This window comes from Serinus canaria, chromosome 4 (genome assembly GCF_022539315.1).
Source record: "Serinus canaria isolate serCan28SL12 chromosome 4, serCan2020, whole genome shotgun sequence".
Classification (NCBI taxonomy): Eukaryota; Metazoa; Chordata; class Aves; order Passeriformes; family Fringillidae; genus Serinus; species Serinus canaria.
In genome coordinates, this window is record NC_066317.1 from 20,119,208 (window position 1) to 20,140,366 (window position 21,159).

Here is a 21,159-nt window from a genome sequence, read left to right on the forward strand (position 1 = left end):
GGTAATGTAGTCCGAGTTCCAAGGTGGTTGCATTGGATAAACCAGATTTTCTATGTTAATGGAAGCAACAGAACACTCTAAACTTTGATGTAGTGACAAGCACTTAAGTAATTCATCCATAGCAGTATTCTGGTTTTTTTTCATTTTCTCTGATGGTCCTCAACTGTGGCCATACCAGGCCAATGTATTTTTCTTTATTAATTGACACAATCTGCACTCTACTCTGCCAGGAAAAGAAGTGAAAGCTCTCAGATATTCAGCAGAGTTCACTGGTTGCATAGGAAGTAGGGGAGGAGAACTGGCTGTAAGCTCTGTCATAAAGGCATTGTAGTCCTTAGTGTTCCAAGTTCCTTATAAATAATGAAACTGTAAGTTCTCATGAAATGGGTTTTGCCTACTTAATATTGATATACAAATTAAAGACCTTCCATAATGCATTGTTCATATAGTCAAACATTTCTAATGAAGAAGGGAAGTAAATTTTTGGATTTGCCAGCAAAAGAGGAGAGCAAACCCATTTCAACAATGATGATGGTGAGGATAACAAGCTGGGGTGTGGGATGAACAGAGAGAGATTTCAGATGGGATATCAAAGGAAGTAGAAGACTGACAGCTTTTTCCATCTTCATCATATTACATCAAACCTAGCAGAGTGAAAGCTGTCATTAGAATAAATTAAAGAAACTGAAACAGACGTTCAAAGCACTATAAACGATAAATTTTGTGTGGCATGAAGATGACAAGCACTGTGTGCTCAGTGAGAAGGTTCCCATCACCCCTCTGCCCAAATCCACCCAAATTAATGTGAGATTCTGCTATTGTCTGATCTGTTCTCTCATTTCAACCATCAGAGAGAGAACAAAAGTAAAAGGAAGTAACTGCAGAAGCAGCAAATGTTTTGCAGAAGCATTTAAAGGAGACAAAGCTGAAGAGGGAGCTTCATAACACCCCCATCTCTGTTTCAGCAGTAGTTACATTGGCTCCTTGCTGCTCAAATTGTCATCAATAAATGTTGATTTGTTTTCTCCTAATAACAGTAAGCAGCTCCCACTCAAAATCAATTTCAACTTTGTTGGCAAGACACTGCACATTTGTCTTCACCATGACTGAGCTGCATAAAGGAACAATTGAATTGAAAATTAAGTGAACAATAATTGAAAATAAAAAGTGCCTTTTTAAAGGAAAATTAGTGCTATGCTGAATTTCCAGAAATGTTGTCTTGATGGGGAGGTTTTGCCTTAAAAATGGTAGAGTTGGGCTAAAAACTTAATTGTATAAATATGTGCACATTAATGTACATAATTAAAAAGGGACTTTAACTTCAAAAGGATAAAAAGGCTCTTCAGCAACTTCCTAGGGTTTTAGTTCTGGCAAAAGCAACAGAGTTTCTGCAGTAATTATACATCCAACACATTTGGATATGCTAATTGGATCTAAGTTCTAATTAGTTTCTTTGTGTGACTAAGAATGACAATCACTGAATTAATTTAATGCAGCTTTGTTCTGATCTTAGTCCTGTTTTCACTGTTTTTCATAGGAAAACGTAGCCCATGAAATGCTTTGCTTTAGAGGATGTCAGTGGCTTGCCAGGCACCGAGTGCAGTGCACGTCCATGTGCTGCATTCCTCTGTACCATTATAGGCCATACACTCCAGCACTGAGGTCATTCAGCTCCAAGTGTTGCAGGGCTTTGCCAGGGGAGTGGTGAGGACCTGGAATGTGTCAGTATTCCATCCATGACTAGAGAGCAGCTGGATAGACTGTGGAGGACCAGAAGAAGCAGAGAGGGATGCTGTGATCTCTTGCTGGTCTTTGTGATCGGATGGGAACACGAAGTAGGGAAACCAAATGGGGATATTGTGTGCTTTTATTTGGAAGCAGTCATAGGAAAGATGAGCAATTTCAAGAGATTATTAGGACACCTCCTGGTTTTGTTTCTCCTATCCCGTTGCTGCTTTCAGTTTCTCTAGGGTTTGGATCTAGTAGATCCTTGATTCAGTTATTACTCGATTACAAGTATGCTCAGCATTACCCTCCCTCATTTCCTGTCTGGAGGATAACCTTGACTTCAGAAGGGCAAGAATTAGCTGTGAGTACTCCTGAAAGCAGCAGAGAGAAGTGATGACATTGTTTTGAGGCCGTCTTCCTCTGGGATGCCTAGAATCATGGGATTGTTTAGATTGGAAAAGACCTGAGAGACCATCAAGACAAACTTAATTCTATATAATTGCTAAAAGTTTTTATTTTTTACTATTTGAGACATTCATTTCTTAAGGAGGCATCTTCAAAGAACTTATATGAATATATTGAAATTTAAAAATTTAGGAGTTGCTTTAGTCTGAGAGATGTAATGAAGAAAACAAATATTTCAGATTACCCACTTCTAAAATTGTTAAATATGTTTACTTAAAGTTTGTTCTTTGTCTTCTGTTTCACTTTGAAAGATCTATGAAATACATATACAAAGTCTTTTCACTCGAAGTGATGGAAATAATGATTTCTGTAAATTCCTGTTCAAGCACTGCCAGAAAAGCTCCCTTCTTTTACAAACCCTTTCAGATGGTTTGAGGCAACCTGCCATTTCTATGACTCTGTGTGAGATTACAGTAATATTTTCCATGTTTTACAGTTGATGTTTCTCTCAGATTATAGTGCTGAATTCTCCAAGAGAATAATTTTGGTAGAGGCCACTGGAGCCAACAATACCCTACTGATGTTAGTCTCGGTTTATCAGAGGAAGCGAGGCCTTTTGTTCCTTTAAATAGGAGTCAGAAGATGAGCATCCCTGGCAAGGTTTCATTCACAGTGCATGGAGAAGGTGATTCAGAGCAAGAACTGGTAGCTGCAGGTGCCTGTCTGTCCCTTTGGCTGTGTAATGATTTCACATAGGCAGTTGGTTTACCTGCTGTAGTTGAGACTCTGCTCCAAAGTCTTCTGAAGTCAGTCATTGTCCTTCTGTGGGTTTTGGATTTAGCACTGGTAATTCTGCAGGACAGCTGAGTGTGGTACTGAATTTCAAAAATGAAACTGGTTGTCTTGGTGTGTGGTTGATTGATTTGTTTCTCTATTCTTAAAAAATAGCACCTACCATCATACAAAAACCCAGGCAAGTTACATTTACAGAAAGCTGAATTACGAGTCAGTATCTACTACACCCAGATTGAAAGGCAGATAATCCTAAACGCATTCCTGAGCAAAAGCTTCACCCACAGAAGGCCAAGAAATATAATAGCACCAAGGCAAAGAAAGGCCTAGATGAACTCCTTTTTCTGCATTGTCTATTGCAGTACCCTCTCAGTACTGTGATGTGCCTGTCCAGTGGTCTTTGCCTCAATCATCTTTAAATGTGATTTTGAAACTGGCTTAAAATCACTGCTGTTTCATTACCAATTAGTACTATAAGCTTTAATTAAAGCTGGTTTAATTCTTTTTGTCAGAGTTCTGCTAGGAATGATGGGCTGGAGCAAAGAGTGTGCTAAAATGATGGTAGCTATTATTTCTCCAATTAGTGTATTAATGAAAAAAGGTAGAAATATTGCTACAGGTACAGTACTTTTAATATGTCTTTCAGTAATATTGATATCCTCTCTGACTTCTTTTAAAGCAGCTCATATAACCCCAAATCCTGGATGCTGTCATCCATTGCACACTGGTATTTAAAATCAAAGCCTGATATCCTTAATTGCTTCATTTTCAATTTGAAGATGAATCTGTGCACATCCCCTGGGTTTCCATCCCATTGAGCCCAGAAGGTATTCTGTATATTTCACATGTTCCTACTTAAAAGACACCTAGCAGGAATGACTAGCAAAGTTTTCTGGGTAAATGAGAAAATGATTTTTGTTTTCTCTTTTAGCTTGGCTGCTGGAATCCTGTGACTGGTCTGAATGGGTCACTAACAGACAGAAAGCTGGAGAACAACATGCGAGGAGTGGTTCTGCGTGTGGTGACTGTGCTGGTAAGCTGATGCTCATCCTTCTGCACTATCAGGAATGCATTTTCTTCCTCTTGCATTTATTTAGTAAGTGCACCATTTTACCAAGAAAGTAGTTGGTTTTAGAGGCTCTGATTTAAGCTGGTCACGAAAAACCCAGAAAGATTGATAATTTTCCACAAAATAAAATTGTTTATCAGTACAGCACTTCTCAGACTGAATCAAACACATTAGAACCTGTTTCTTGCACAGGCACATTCTAAATTAGGTAACACAAGCATGTGAGCTGATAAGGGCAACTTCAAGTGCCCTGTTAGCTAGAGCTACCTAGCTGAAGCTCTAAATGATTCAATTCCAATCACCTTGGCAAATTGTGCACAGTCTAACACAAATTGTCACACTCAGAAAATATTCAAGGTCAACATAGGTCAAGCAATGTTAGTTTGGTAAAACATCCACTGTCCTATCCTGACTTTTTGTCAGCCAGGTTCTTCCCCTGTGTGCTCATCTTACATTAAGGAAAATTCTTGGTTTAAAGCTGAACAGACAATGTCTACCAGAATAGGAATTAGTGTTACGAGGCCAGTGTATTCCCTGCCATAAACCTGGCTTGAGGAGTTTTTAAGAGTGGGGAAAAAGTAAAGAAATATAGAAAAAGAAAATAATATGAGACATATAGCCCTCTTTGGACCAATGCCCAAATACAAAGTTGATCCAGGGCTGCAGAACTGTCAAGGTTAGATTGAGCTCTTTCTCTCTTGCTGCTCTCTACTTGTGTTTGAGTTCAGTGTCTAAAGGCCCAGCACTTTTTTATAAACAGCAAGATGAGGAGTTTCCAGGGTTTGCATTGCTGACAGTGCATGATCAAGGGTCCGGGGTGGAAAGTGGAATCACCAGAGCATGTCAGTGCTACAGACAGACAGTTTGATACCCCTCCAATTATTTTATGGGTGTTTAGACGCCTGTACCTGTCAGGGTGAACATTCTGTTCCAGGTACGTTAGAGAACTTTCTGTGGTAGTATCTACAAGACAAAACAAACCAAGTAACATCAAAAAAACCCCCCACAAACCTAAAAAAGAACCCAAGGCCAAGCTAAACCACATCAAAAGCCAGCCAAGGAAGAATGAATGTACAGACTAAAAAAAAAAAGAAAGGAGTAACAGGGGGAAGGTTGTATTTTATTTACACGTTCATCACAATAGCATCATGGTGGCAGTGGCTGGTCTCTGTTTTGCCTGATGCTCCTATTGGTTCAGTATAATTACCTGTTGACAAAAATGATCTGTGGATTCTGCCTAGAAAAATAAATTTGAATATTAACATTGTTTTTAGTAGTAGTTCTTCCCTCTCTCCCCACTGTTACTGCTTTATCCCCAGTTATCTTTGTTACCTTGACAGAGAGCTTTTCTTTCATGTTATTATAGCATGGATGTATATCATCTTGCAAAGATACACAAAAATAATTACCTGTGCTGGTAGGATTCTACAGTAATTATAAAAGCAAAGACAGAAATTTAAAGTTCAACATAGCACAGGGAATTTCAGTCTCCTCACTAGTTTTATATCTTCTGGGTGGATCAATACTGGAGATTTGTATTTAACCTGTGTGATGAAAATGTGTGATGCTTACCTTGGATGTGAGAGCAGGAGGGATTTCACCAATTAACTTGGTTTTAGTGGTGATCTTTATTGTATTTGCTCTTCCATCTCTCTCCCTGTTCTTCAATTAAGTCAATACATTTCTGTGAAAAGTAAAGAATCTATATAGGTGGTGAATTATTAGTTCTTATTAATTCTGCTATTTTCTAACAGAATCAACTTGATCCAGGGAAACAAGTATTAAAATGAAACAGTAATACCTTTGACTATTAATATGGTTTTTTTAATTGAGGCTTGAGAAGTTTACATTAATTTGTAAATTTGCTTTTTTAAAAGCTCAGATCTCTCATGTCTGTTTTAGATAGCATCCCTGCTCTTTCAATTTCATTTTGTTATGCCTTCAGGTTGAAAAGGCCTTTTTTCAAAATTGCAGTAGAATTTGAGAGGATAGCAAATTGCAACACCTGGGTTTATACTGCGTTATACTAATGAAATTAAACCTGGAGTCTGACAATCATAAATGATTGTGGTTTATTTCCTCAGTGTTTTAAAAAACAAATGCTGAGCAATTCCCATCATCCACATCCATCAACTAATTCTATTCCCTAAGTAAATGCAATAATTATGAGCTATGTATCTGCAGATCTTAACCAAAATCTCTTTGTGAGTATGGCAGAATACAGTATAGCCCCAAGATAGAAATCATCTGGTTTCACTTGGCAGAGGATCCTGGCTCTTCTGCAGTATATGTGAATGCTCTCCTTTGCATAAATAAGAAATATTTCTTTGTGGTTTATTCTGAGAAGAACTATGGTCATGTTTGTTTACACATAATTCAGTGTTTTAATCTGAGTTGGAGTAGTACCACACTTTGTACGCTTTTAGAAAAGGCTTATTTTGTCTAACTTAAATATCAGATACCTCTGTTTGGACTGCTTCCACACATGAAGCTGAGGTCTGAACTTTGTGTTTGACAAGTTGCTCTTAAGTTCAAGTCACTTGCTGGTGAATTTCTGAAATGTATTCTGAGTTTCTGAAATGTAGCTCAATCAAAGGCCAGTAGAGCTGTTCCAAAGAAATTCACAATTGCCCAAGAACAAATTTAGCTATATATTCGTTTTGGCTGTCTCAGTTTATTCTCTTTTTCAGTTGTTCAGTTTTATTAAAAAAGACCTAAAATGAAGCAGGTATTCTCATAATATCATTGTATTAGCCACAGCAATTACTGAATTGTTCAGATGAGTATTAAGACATTGGAAATGGAATGAGATTTGGTCCATTTGAGAATGAATAGGCTAGCAGGTATTTGTAAAACTGTGTTCTCTTAGAAAAGCCCCTGTTGTTCAAAAAAGGAAAAAGTTTGAATTTCTCTGTTTTAAAGCATTAAAACCTTGACTGAAAAGTACAGAGCCTTTCCTCTGAAAATGCATAAGGTATAATATCCTAATGGTAGAAAAGGTTTTCGTGGCTCTACATGAAAATTCAAAACAGCTCCCAAACAGGAATGTATTTTTGTATCTGGAGGGTTCTGAGAAGGCAGGCAGGATACAGGAGAGAGATAACAGCAAGCCATGCTGAATTCTGATTTGCCATACATCCCTGTACACAGTACCTCAAGAGTTATTACCCAGCTTACCTGCACAGAGCTGCAGGTTGGTCACCCTTGGCTGCAGGTGGGCACTGTGGGACATGATGCAGTGAGAGGACTGGCAAAAGGGTAGATAAGCATAGAAAAAATAATTAAGAAGCATCATTTGTACTGTGGAAAATGTTATCATATGTGGAATGGTTTAATTCTCAGTGGTTGGTATTTAATTCATGAGCATTTGTTGCCCAGATTAGAAAAGAAAGACATTTGAAAGCAGACAATGTCTTTAGGGACATGGAGCTGGCAGGAGGTCTGCATCTTCAGTCCCTTTTTCTATTGAATTTACCACTCAGAGATGAAACATAAGATATGAAGCTAAGGCCTGATTTTAAAAGCTGAAACTGTCTTTGGGATTTGAATTCCAATACTGGCTTAAAGGAAGTTTAAAAAAAAAGTTTTCTCCGAAGCTGGAGTAACTTTCAGAGTGACTGGGGAAAGGACAGGCACAAGGAAGATTAAATTAAGACAGTGTTTAAGCATATGCAGAGGAACAAACAGTTAGAAGTGACAAAGCATTAAAAATGTCAGGGCAAAAACATCAGTGGATGACTGTACAATAAAGATCAGCCTCAGGAAAGATTATGTGCAGGATACCTCATTAAATATTGAATAAATATTTTATAATAGTGTGCAGTAGTCTCATAGATAATGCTTCTTATACATTCTCCCAATATTTTTGGCCATCACTTTTCTCATGCAGTCCTGATCCCATTGCCCCATTTTCATATCTGAATACTGTGAACTTCTCTAAAGTCTCTTGATTCCATCAGGCAGCTCTATCTCTGCCCTATTGCCCACAGCCTTTTAAGAAAAATAACTTCAGTTGAGGCATGTATTATACCATGTATATATGTATGTATATATATATGTATGTGTTGGTATATTGGACTGCAGTAGTACCCAAAATAGCAACAATTCAAATCATTATTACAAATCCAGAAACTAACATTCCTCGACAGAGGCAGAACCTGTCTTCATATTCCTCCTGCAACCACCACACCTGTACAAGGGCCAAGTTTAAATTGCTACTGACTGGGCACAGGCCTTTTTTAATAGCTGTTTTATGTCCCTTTGAGCTACCTAGCTTGTACTAAAACAGGTCATAAACCTTACAGTTATTCACTACTGGGATCATTCATTTGACAAGCTTTAATCTCACAGCCTGCTGGGAAAGCCAGCACCTTTTTTCCTTTTTTCTTTTTTTTTCCAATTATTGTTATTTTCAACCCATGTTTCTGAAGTAGCAGGTACTATATACTAGATAAGGTGGTTATCAAGCAATTCAAATGTTTTGGGACCTGGCTGGGGTCTCAGCTTGACTGCAAGGTAGATGCAATGCTGAGGCTGGTAGGAGCAGCCTAACTCATCTGTGTCAAGGGCTACCTCTCAGGGCTCCCTGGCTTTATCTCCTCACTGCCCCTTACCCCTCTGCTCTGTGGGCACATTTGCGTTCCAGAGCCATTCACACAGCTCACAGAAATTTGACTTTGAAACAGAAAGAGCCTCTCACTCTGGCTGCCATTATCCTTCCTTGCTACACAAGGTAGAAGAGGAGGTGAGCTTATGAACAGGAGCCCTTGCAAGGCTGCTGGAGGGAGTGCAGTGCAGCTGCCAGCAGGTTAATGTACCCGTACCACACTTGTGCTAATTCAGGTCTCTGAACTATCTGCATTAAAGCCACCATTGTACTCTTTAGACACACTCTAAGGCACCCCAATCAATTCCAATCTCAATCCATATCCCTGTCCCATGGTTCAGAGAGAGCTGTTACCTGCATTAAGTTATTGTGGATTGAAATCAATACACAAAGCTTGGCAGCATTCTAATAGACCATTGCTGTAGAGCCCTTTGAAAGGAGGCTTAGTCCCATTGCTGAGGAATGGGAGAAAGAGGGGCTAACATTCTTTGTTCATTTCAAAGGACTAAACTAAAAATCATAATAAATCTGGAAGTTACCATTTCATTCAGGAGGGAAAAACACTCTTTAAAGTACTGTAACTAAAAAAACAAATTTCATGTCTAATTGAAGATGATAATAAACAGATCAAACAAGTGACAGACTACATACATGGATAAGAATAGGCCAAATGTAAAATCCACTTAAATGTTGTTCTTATTTACTGGGATGTGAATGAGTTTTTTGCTGTAGAAAAGGTGACTTTTCTGTTAGTGACTTTCTAATCAATCTGTTTGAAAAGCACAGGATCAGAGAACAGTGGCTTTCAGTGCCAATGCAGTTACACAGCCCATTGGCACAATATTTAATTATCCTAGATCTTGCAGATTTCAATCCTCCATCTATGTATTATTTTTATTAAGGGGTGGAGGCTGTGTTATGCTTTGCAGCAATTTTATTACTGTTGATAGTGGGAGAATTTCTGTAATGAAAGAATGAAATGTTTCAATTAAATTTTGGTCATTGGTTCCAACGTGAATTAATGTACATTGTTGTTCGATTAAAATAACAAGCTGCTGTGCTGTTCCTAGCCAAATAAAATTCCCAAAACAGCAATCAATAAAGAAGTTGAAGAAATTAGGTATTTGGGACTACATATTTCACCAAAATCTTTTGGGGAAGGAAATGCAAAATATCTAATGTCTAAAAAGGGGCCATTTGTTATTTCTTCAGTCAAGGAAAAAGAGATTTTGCCTGTCAACAAGACAATTGCATCTTGTGCTTGTAAATATTTTGGTTCTAGACTTAGAACCAAATAGAATATTTTCGTTTTCAGACTTAGTGTTTCATGCTGGTGATAATGGCTGTGCTTGGTCATCCAGCAGTCATTGGAAGGAAGTTGAGAAATCTAGTAATAAGTGGGAATTTCAGTTTGGGGAGCAGTTTTTTAACGTTTACAGGGGAATAGGAGTTTTTAAAGTGTCACAGTGAATATTTGCTTCATGAGATTGCCAAGGCTCAGCCTGGGCTATGGGAATTGTTTAATGTGCTTGTCCACTGTTTCTAGAGTCAGTGTCAACCACACATGGACAGTCTTGCCCACAACTGAGCTTCATTTCTTGCTTTCTTTCTTTTCTTTTTTTCTCACTGCTTTCAGTGAAGAAAGAGGGAAAATTTATTGAATGTGGAGTCCTGTTGAATGGAGTGTAGCTATGAGAGTGTTATATTCCAGTGTGTTCAGAAGTTTTTGAAGAGTAGACGCAGAGGTCATTTTCATATGCTTTATGAATTCTAACCACCCATATAATTATCTTATTTCAAAACTCTCTTCATAGAATCATTTAGATTGGAAAAGACCTTTAAGATCATCAAGTCCAACCATTAACCCAGCTCTGCCAAGCCCCCACTAAACCATGTCCCAAAGTGCCACATCAACGTGTCTGATGTCTCCAAAGGTGGTGACTGCACCCTGGGCAACCTGCTCCAAAGCTTCACAGTCCTTTCAGTGATTTTTTTCCTAATATCCAAAGTAATTCACTCCTGGCAGAACCTGAGGCCATTTCCTCTTGTCCTATGGTTTGTTTATTGCGCTAATTACCACCTTGCTATACCCTCTCTTCATGTACTCCTGGAGAGCAATTATGTCCCCCCAAGGCTCCTTTTCTCCAGGCCAAACCCCTCCAGCTCCCATAGGGCTCCAATTTATGTTGTAAATCCCTGTAGTGATTAGCTTCTCTAACCTCAAAAGCCTTTTTTTACCCAATATTTTCAGTATAATGCCCTGGCTAGGAAGTTTCTCTCCATGCTAAGGGGGAAAGAGGATTTAGCTGACCAGGCAAATAATCCAAGGCTTTCTTTTTTGCTTTTTCATTTGTTATGTACATCCTAGCTTTTTAGCATTTTTATAAGAAGACCTTCACAAATAAGTGCAGCAAGCTCCATATCATTTCTACCCTGAAATAAGTCTCAAAGCCACAGAATCCACACTTTTAATTGGAGAGAAAATCTATCTTATTGCCCAGTGATCTCCTAATGAGGTGATGGGAACAGGTAAAATTATGAACAGCGGAGCTAAGACCACTACTTCTTTGTAAACAGCCCACTGAACACAACTTTTTCTTCCTCGCATGTGTTTAATTAGAGAGCTGTGTTTAAGATCTAAACGAAACTTTTCTGCTCTTTCAATAGCATTTTCTGTAATTTGTCCAAAAAGAGAGCTTCTTTACAAAAATACTGGGTCTTTAAACTTGATTTTCATTGAGGAACTAAAAGATTACTATGAAAGCTTGGAATTTCAAGTCACTATTAAAGTCACTGGCTAAAAATCGTCCCAAATAGAGATTCAGGGTTTAGGGACCTGAACTTCTGAAAGGCAATCATTCTCTTGTTCTCCCTCCCTGCCTCCTCTAAGGCTGGAATTTATTGCTTGACTTTATCATCCACATCTGGAGCACAGCTACAAACAGATGTTTCTCTTTGATTGTCTAATTAATTAACACAACCAAGTTGAACTCAGCCTAATTGTTCTTTTCTGCTATTTAGCTTGAGTATTGCTCCTTCTGTTTCCAAGCATGAAGGTTTTCTGTGCTCAACAGCTTTTCTCTCCTTTCCTATTTTTAACTTTATTAGTGGGTATAATAAAGAATGTAAAAAGATTACTTCAAACCAGGTATTTTATCCAAATTATTGGTGTGTCTGAGAATTTCATCAGAGTAAATAAGAACTGTATTTTGTACTTTTAAGTCTTAGACTCTTGAAGTATTTAACAAATTGTCCTGGTTCTGGCCAGGACACAGTTAATTTTTGCAGTAGCCAGGAGAGGATATGGCTAGTCCCACAGGTTATGCTATGCCATCTCACACCAATTTCCAGGGATGCTGGGAATGTTAAATTATATCAGTCTGAACATGTAGCATATTGTTAACCTCTATCAGTCTTAGTTTGTGGCTTTTTCTTTAAAATGTGTGATAATAGGGAAATGAATGGGGACAAACATTTTCTTGAGCTTCTTCCCCAAAGTACTTGTACTATTATGTCATCTTCCCAGTGTTTTCCCTCTTTTATACCATGTTGCCTTAATCTTGGGTTCACCTTTATTGTTCCTAAGCTGTGCCAGGCTAGTATTTTGCAGTTTCTCTTGCTTGGGGGGACATAATCACCTCTGAAGCCAGATTTTGTCTTCCTACTGCCATAAAAAGCAATATGCACAGCTTCACCCAGTATAACCTTCACCTGTTTGCTGCTGACTTTCACTCTGCTGCAGGTGGTTTTGCCTGTGTGCTGCTCAGCTGTCCACCACAGTTAACCCACAGTCCTGTGTAAAATCCACCAAGTCTTAAACCCATCCTCCTTTGGGTCAGGGCAGCACAGCTTTGATCCCAAGAAGAAACCAGGCAGTGATAACTGTGGAGCTGTTTTTGTGAAAGAGCCCTTATCACAGACTTAGTAGTGTTACATTCAGTTGACATCCAAGAAGGGGGCATGTTGAAGGTAAAGTGGAATGAAAATAGCCCTCTCTTAAAGGATCTCCATTGAGGTTGAATGAAAAAAAATCCCCTAAATATACTGGATGCCCATGTGGTTCAGTGAGGCAGATCATCAACCTTGCAAAAACAAGTTAAGGTTGTGCAACTCATTCATTTTCTTTCCATTTTCTCCTCTGTCATGAATGTTGTGACTTGTTTGCTTCTCCAGACCTCCCTGGTTTTACAGGGTGTGAAGTCTGCTCTTGCCCCACAGAGGCTCCTAAGTCCCCTAGAGAGGTGTCTCCAAGAAGAAGAAAAGGAAAAGCAGGAGCAGTGGCCTTCCTTGGGTCACTTCACTCTATTTTGCAACAATTTAGGTTTGAAGGGACCCTTGGGTGGCAGCTGTGTGGAGCAGGGTAAATGTTAGAGCAGGTTGTTGGAATGCTGTCCAGGGGAGTTTTGAGTATCTCCAAGGCTGACAATTGTATGGATTCTCTGATAAAGACCTTCCTGTACAGTCTGAACTAACACTTGCTGTGGAGAGAAAATTCAGGAAAATCCTGATGCACTTATTGGGGTCAAATGGAACCTTCATCCTCTGGGTGAATTTTCCCACCTCCAAAAGCATCAGTTAGCTCTCCAGATTTTTCGCACCTACTTTCTGCAAGCTCATCACTGTCCTTGTTGTTTTGCTATGTTTATTTTCTTTCTGCAAGTTCAACTTTCTCAAAGATGGAGACAAGCATTTTAAGATCCCTGTTGTAGGGATGTATGCACCTTTCCATAGATCCCATGACACCCTCCCAGTGCAAAAAAAAAAAGGAAACTGGCATAGGTCAAGCTGCAGCATTTATGAGGGGAAAAATATCAAGACAAATATTTTTGTCCTCTTTCAGTGCATTCTCAGAAATGTAAACAATTACACAAATAAACCATCATGGCAGTAGATCGGTTTTGTTTTGTTTGGAATGTGATTAAAGGGTTTGCTTGTCCAGACTTCAACAAAAATTGCAAAATGTTAGTTGCTTTGCATAAAGCTGATTGACTCTTTATATTTCATACATATATATAGGACATTGGACATTGGGGTTTTTTGTAAATCTCTCAACAGCAAACAGTACTACATTGCTTAATAAAGGACTATTAAGTACTAATAAGGATATTAGCTGTGACAAATGGCATTTTAAACAGCATATTAAATCACCACAATGCACAACTGGATAGAAAATCAGTTTATGAGCAATTATTTTCTAAATAATTTACTGATAAAAATTAGTCCTTTCTGATGTGAAAATTATCAACTTCTAAAATGTCCTTTGTGCACATAAATATTTATAATTTTGCGCATAGTGTGTTTAGATTGATGAACTACCATTTTTATTTGTTGCAGAAACATTTCTTCTCTGTAATTTTGAGTCTATGTTATGGAATTTATCATTCAGGTGATCAGTGAACCTGAATTAACATTTGTGCTCTCATTTAAGAGAGGCTTTCACAAACCTAGTCTCAATTTCTTCAATGTTCTTGGTACCTAGGCACTTGAAAACTACTTTAAAAATTCATTTTACTTTCTCTCCTCCATTTTTAGTCAATTTCACTGGACTTGTATTGTATGGAAGAAAGAATTTCTATCTGACATCTAGAAATAATAACTTGAGACAGTTCACCCTTAACTTTTTTTTTTTGATCAGGGTGGGATTGTTTGTTTCATTTTCCATTTGGTTTGGGATTGGGTGATTTCCTGGAGTCAGAAAAGAACATCCTGCCAGTGCAGTCTGGTTGCATCCTTTCTTCTTTGGCAGCATCCTCAGCATGTGGCTGTCCCTGAGAATATTTGCTCAAGCGTTTACAAAAGATGCTTTCTTATTTCAAAAACATCCTGCCTGCAATTCAGTGACACCTGTTCATATAGAAGGACATTCCAGTGAGCTAAAAATATTAGTGAGGTATAGGATTGGTGAAAAAAATGGTGAAAAATACTCTGGCTTCAAAGTAATTTAGAGATAAAAGTAGTAAAATAATAAATAAATGTTTTAAATGCCAACACCAATGCCACTGTATGTAGAATTAAAGTTTGGGCCACAAACACTGCAAAAAATCAATTCTGTTTTCTTCTATCTACTTGTCAGTTTTGCAGACCAGAGCAAAGTAGTGAGGGAGTGGTTTGATGGGCTTGTCTTGGCCAAGCCATGACAAGTCAGAACTAACTTTTTGCACATCAGAATAGATGTTTCTGTTCACCTTATACAAAACTACAGTGTAGTGTGTATAAGGTGTAATGAATTAGAATAAAAACATGTAGCATATTTAAAAATGTGTATGTGTTACAGCACCTTAATGCTTTTGGGGATGATTTAATATTTTACTGTACTTAGATGTTTTCAGAGAAAATATATATTTGCCACAGATAGATTTCACTTAGGCTTTATTCTTTATAAAAATAAAGAGCAAGCCTAAGTGAAATCCATCTATGGCAAATTATATTTTTTTGTCTTTAGAAATATGATCTGGTTTCTTATATCTTTTTTGAAAAAAAAAAGTGCAGGGTAATGTCTAGAAATTAATTGTGCAACAGGAGGAGTAACAGAGCAGGGGCAATTTAATAACAAAATAGAGAAAACTGCTAAAAGTCTTTGGAAAAGAAAAGCATGTTGTTGGAAATCTGACCTTTCAGTATCAGCTTTTGCTATCTATTTATATCCTTTATGATCCTTATCTTTTAGATGAGTATTCACCAATCATTCTCACAGACAGCCTTTAGCCCTATAATTGATTGTCCCTAAACTAATCAAATGGAGTTTCTTTGGACAGAACTATTTAAATTTAATTGGCCAATATTCAGGTTACAGTAGAAGGAGCAACACATGTTTCAGTTTAGCCTTGTTTTTCTTTCCTTACAACATGAATTTGTGCCTGCGTTAGGTACAGCGTTTGCCCAGCTAGTGGAAAATGGCAGTGCTGTAGATTCCTCCATATTTATGGGCAGACATGGACTGTATGTCTGTCCTGCTGACCATAAGTATGGTCAGCAGGCATTACTAAAAAGCATTTGGTTGAAATGTCCCAGCAGAAAATCTCCTTCTGACCTATATAATAGAAAATAAAATTTCTCCGTTGAAAGAAATCCAAAACAAAATAGCATATTGTAGAATGTAGGGAGCACTGCTAACAAGGTACTTTAGGAAAGTTTTGTATAAGTAATGTATTAATAGTTCTTTCTTCAGTTTAAAAAATCCCCAGCACCCAAACACAACATATAATTGCTTTATTAACAGATTCCTCCTTTGTTGTTTTTTTTTGTTGTTGTTGTTGTTTAGGAAGAGCCCTTTGTCATGGTGTCTGAAAATGTTCTGGGAAAACCAAAGAAGTATCAGGGCTTCTCAATAGATGTGTTGGAAGCCTTGGCCACTTACCTAGGCTTTAAATACGAGATTTACGTAGCACCGGATCACAAGTATGGCAGTCCCCAGGAGGACGGGTCATGGAACGGCCTGATAGGAGAACTGGTGTTCAAGGTAAGGGCACTAATCATTTACTAGGTAATAATGTCTGATAAAGTTAAGAAATAGGTGTTGTGTTCTGTTTGCATCAGGCAGTAACCTTTATTACAGGTAATTGATAAGGCTTTGATTATTACACTTTGCCAGCACTTGGGTAGTGTGCCTTGGACAGCGCCGAAAAAGCTGGAAGTTATACTTGTTAATAACTGGTTAAGAAGCAGGGCAATCTCTCTTTTTTTCTACCAAAGTGAAGTCTCAGTCTAGTCAAATAATGGGATGCACGGCACCCTAATTAGTTTGGCAAGTCCTGACACAAATGAGTTGAAGAGGCTGTTCAAAAGAGGAAAAATTAATGTTGCAGTAATTAGTGATACATTGCATAAATAATGTATAGCACTTAGAAAAATGTTGGTGTGATGAATACATGTTGTATATAATCAACAGAAAATGTTTTATTGATATATAATAACAACACATTATGTAGATGTATGAATCAAGCGTAATACATTATCTATTCTGTAATTAATAAACCATTTAGTCTACTTAATTTGACATTAATTGTTCAATATTATAAATAAATCGAACCTAATGCATATGCAATGTTTTTCTTTTTGCCCACTCCTTGCATCTTATCTGTTTGGAGTTTCTCCCATTGCAAGAGAGAAGACTAGGCAGACTTTATTCTAATGGTGCCTCATTTGTACTGTGAATATACGTATTTTATTTGCTCTTAATTAACATGTGGGGGTAGCCATAGACTTCTGCATTTGTTGTGCTTCCTTAAAGAACTGCAGTAGATATTCCTGTAAATAGCTTAGACATTGGCTATAGAAGTGTTTTTCCAAATGTGCAGGTGGAATTCAGTTCATAAGCACAGCTAACAGCAAGGAGCACTGTAGTGAGATACAGGAGTCAAGTGTTTCAATAAAGAAAGAGAAAATAATATTTTTAGAAAAAAAAGAAGATATTATCCTCCATGGGTTAAAAATTACTGATAGATTTCACCTATTCTGCCTTCCTGAGCAGCAGGAAGCATGTTGGAATGGAAAAACCCAGCTACTCATTCTGTACCCATGTTACCTTTCATACACCTACGCTGTAATAATAAGCTTCCTTTGCCATCTCCCTATGTCCTTATGAAGCTGGAAGCTGGAATTGTGTATCCGTAATTGGTAAGCTGGACACAGCTGGAAAAGTAGATTTTCCATCACCTTCTAAACCTTGACAACTAAAACTCTATCATCTGATTTTGAGACGTAACAACACAGTGGCCCGTGATTTATTTTTAACCTTTCTTTCTGCCTTTAAATCTGATATTATGCTACACCCTGCTCTCTGCATAACACAGACTGGAAGGATCTTAGTTCTAGATGGTCTGGAAGTGGAAGTGGGCCTGAAATGTTTTTTATATATTTGCAATGGATGATTGCTAAGGCAGAACTCCCAATAACCCAAATGGCTCCAAGGAAAAGCACATATGGTTTTCTTGTTCCCTTGGCAGGCAGGGATTCACAGGAATAGCCCACTGAAGGTGGTAACCACCCAGATCTGTAAATCCAAGTGCAACAGATTTACCAGCCTGCTATGATTTTGCTGTAAATGAGGCTTCAGGGATATGAAATCTTTCTGCACATCTACAGTGTATGAAGGGTTAATGGAAAAAAATTTGGAATTCAAAACCCAGGTTTTCCCTATACTGTGGCAATGTATAATTTTTCATGTTCCTTACCCTTCCATAATTAATTAGCAGTAAAGGTTCACCGTGTCCTTCTCTCCCTTTCTCTGTCCCTCTTAAGGCAAAAGAACCTCTGGGCGAGCAGCCAGTGTCTATCTACCCCTCACCAAGTGCAAGCTGTTCTTGAAAGGCTGCTTTCTTATTTACTGTGAGCTCTGTTCTGCCCCCAGAACTCACATTCCCATCCTCTTGGCAACTTCATGAGGGGAAGTAAAGGAGCAGAGAATAGTTTTAAATTAAAGGCCTAACCTGTTTGAGACACAGCATTTCCTTGTTTTCCCAACCAAGTTGTACATGGTAGTCTGGCCAACAAGTGGAGGAATTCCAGAAACAGTGGGAGTACTCTTTGCCTGCTAGTGTGTCAGCCAGGAGGGAGTTCTGCAAGAGACAAGTCTCACTCAAGGGTAATAGAAAATAGATGCCTTCTCTTTTTGAGTGCACAGAATCATACCAGGCCATTTAGCTTGGAAAAGACCTTTGAGCTCATCCAGTCCAACTGCTATCCAGCGCTGCCTAGTCAGTCACTAAATCAGGTCCCAAAGTGCCACGTCTGCTTGTCCTTTCAATGCCTCCAGGGAGGGTGACTCAACCACTTCTCTGGGCTGCCAGTTCCAATGCTTGGCCCCCTTTTCAGTGAATGAAGGTTTTCTAACATCTCCTGGCACAGTTTGAGACCATTTCCTCTTGTCCTGTTTCTTATTGCTGGGGAGATCAATCCCCACCTCATTACAGCCTCCTTCCAGGTAGTTGTAGAGATCATCTCATTGAGAAAAAGTTGTCTTTGGCCACTCCAGAAGATGTGCCATGTGAAATAGCAGTTGCTGTAGCAACCACATGATTTCTGTGCTCAAGATCAATATTCACTGCTTACTTTGACCATCTCCAGCATGCAGCAGTCTCTGGTGCAGGACCTGGTATCAGGGAGAGCAGTCCCAGGCTGATCTGCTTTGCAGCAGCCCTGCTGGAGTTGGATGGCCGGGCAGGAGCCCAGCTGTGCCAAGTACATGCCCTGGGCCAACAGCTGGCTTCACAGACATGACATGGTGCCACTGCTCCAGCTTTGGAGACCAGGTTTCTGTTGGCTGATAAAATAGGAGCTGGAATCAGCAGAACACAGTAAGTGATAGTAAATTTGAATTTGGAAACAAATTCAAGCCTCCACTCCTTTGATTGTCAGGACTTCTATTAGGGACACAATTGGTCCATGCACTTTTTCTAGTCAAAATACTCTCAATGTAACCCTGCTATACAAAGGTTTCTGTTTGCTAAACACCTGAACCAAGTGGTCTTCAGAGAATAAATGGTCTTTGAGAGAAGCATGTGGTGCTCTTGTCCCTCTCCTGTCAAGTGACCAGGGCTCTCACTGCATCTTGTAGAGCTTCATCTCACAAACAGGATTAGTTCAGAGAGCAGCAGCCCTCTGTGGAGAGGCTAAAACCATCTCAAGGGAGCAGTGCTTCACCACAAATCTTTCTCTTACTGTTAATTGTCTGTCTTCTCACAGTGATCCCTTTTGTTGCCCTCTATCCAGAGGGCCCAAGGGATAAGCCTTTGTGACAGGCAGGAGAAGTGGCTAATGCCACTTCTGGGAGAGCACACTAGGCTTTCCAGCATGACTCTGGGCTTTCTGGTGATATTCACATCCATCAACCCTTGCTATTCACATCTTGTCATGCTACCTTGATTGTGAGCATTTTTTTCCAGTGAGGAGCCATGAGGAAGCAAATAGCCTAGGGAAAGCAGTCTGATTCCACTTGGGTTCATCAGGAAAGGAAAAATACATGCTTAATCATTTCTAAGAGAAACTGCAAATCAAGTAGAAGCCTCTTGTGAGGCTCTTTTTCTATTGCACCTTCTTAAGGGGGGGTAGTATAAGAATGGAGAAACCATACAGGAAGGGCCAAGTGAGACAAGAAAAAATAAAAGCTGAGTAAAAGAAGAATTATTTGGATCTATGTGTGTTAGCTTGAGTAAAAATGTCTCTCTGATTGGTTTTTGCATGTCCCTATTAATAACTGCATAACATGGGACTGGATTTTATCACTTCTAGCGTTTGTTGAAACTTGATTTAACATTGAAAATGGAAAAAATGAAGGCACTCACAGGACTGGATTAGAATAGATGATTTTTTTTTTCCCCTGTTCTTGATGATGAACCACAAGAAGATTGCTTTCCGTGTGTATGAGATGTGCTTGCTACAGCAGTAGCTTAGGGACGTTTCAGGGATTTCTAGGCTTTGCTGATAAGCTGGTTCTGTGACACCAGTACCAGTGCTATCAGACCCTTTAGGCCATTTCTTTTGGGTTTTCTCATTCTGGTTATGTTGCTCTACAATGGCCTCAGGAGAACGGCTGCTAAGGAAGATAAATATAAATTTCTATGCAGGTCACAGAGCAAAATAATGCCCTCTGCTGTTTTTTCTATCTGTTTCAGGAGTCACAGTTTCATTCATGAGAAACATGTAAGACATATGATGCTTTTTTGATTTTGGCACTGCAAAAACTTAGTGAGTGGAGAGCTATACATGTTTATAATTCAAATTGGCAGCTTTATATCTAAATATTGACATAATTGCATGCATTTGCCTTTATCTCAAAAGCACTAAGAACCTTTACTGCTTCAAACTGCTGTCTTCTGTGATCCAATCTGACATGTTAATGACAAGCTTTTAATTTTTTTTCCTCTTCCAATTTTGAAACAAGATGACAGAACCTATATGTAATCAAGGATGCTCACTATCAGCAAATCAAGTGAAGCTTAAACTTGGATTTGTGCTAAAAGTGTGGTTTTCTGGGAAACTGGTGTTTATGATCCAATTTTGTGAGTAAAGAATATGAGTTTACATATTTCAGTGTAGCTTTTTTTCTTTTTTCTTTTTTTTTTTTTTTTTTGGAACAGCTAAACACCAGAGTGCCAAAGAAGTCAGGATTTACCTCTCTCCTTTCTGTTTCTCATTTTACTGCCTCCCAAGAAATAAAGACATATAGAATCCCAGAATGGCTTAAAGATCATCTTGTTCCAGCCCCAGTGCCATGGGCAGGACATCTTTCACTAGATTAGGCTGCTCAGAGCCCTTCCTTGAACACTTCCAGGGATGAGGCATCCACAGCTTCTCTGGGCAACCTGTTTCAGTGTCTCACCACCTTCACAGTAAAGAGTTTCTTTCTAATACCTAATCTAAACCTACTCCCTTTCAGTTTGAAGACGTTTCCCCCCTTCCTGTGACTCCAGGCCATTGTAAAAGGTCTCTCTCCGTCTTTCCTGTAGGCTCACCTTCAGGTACTGGAAGGCTGCAATTAGGTCACCTAGAAGCCTTAATTATATATGTAGCATATAAAGTAGCAAGGCATAATTATATCACATTGTTGCTGCAGTAGAAC

The 21,159-nt window shown here is 38.7% G+C and overlaps 1 protein-coding gene across 1 annotated transcript in view; it reads left to right on the plus strand.

Moving 5' to 3' along the window:
* GRID2 (glutamate ionotropic receptor delta type subunit 2) overlaps nt 1-21,159 on the plus strand; it is a 282,427-nt gene that overhangs the window by 138,100 nt on the left and 123,168 nt on the right. The window contains exons 7-8 of the mRNA XM_018907012.3: nt 3,857-3,958; nt 15,862-16,059. Of these exons, the coding sequence (XP_018762557.1) occupies nt 3,857-3,958; nt 15,862-16,059 (300 nt within the window). The remainder of the gene's footprint in view (nt 1-3,856; nt 3,959-15,861; nt 16,060-21,159) is intronic.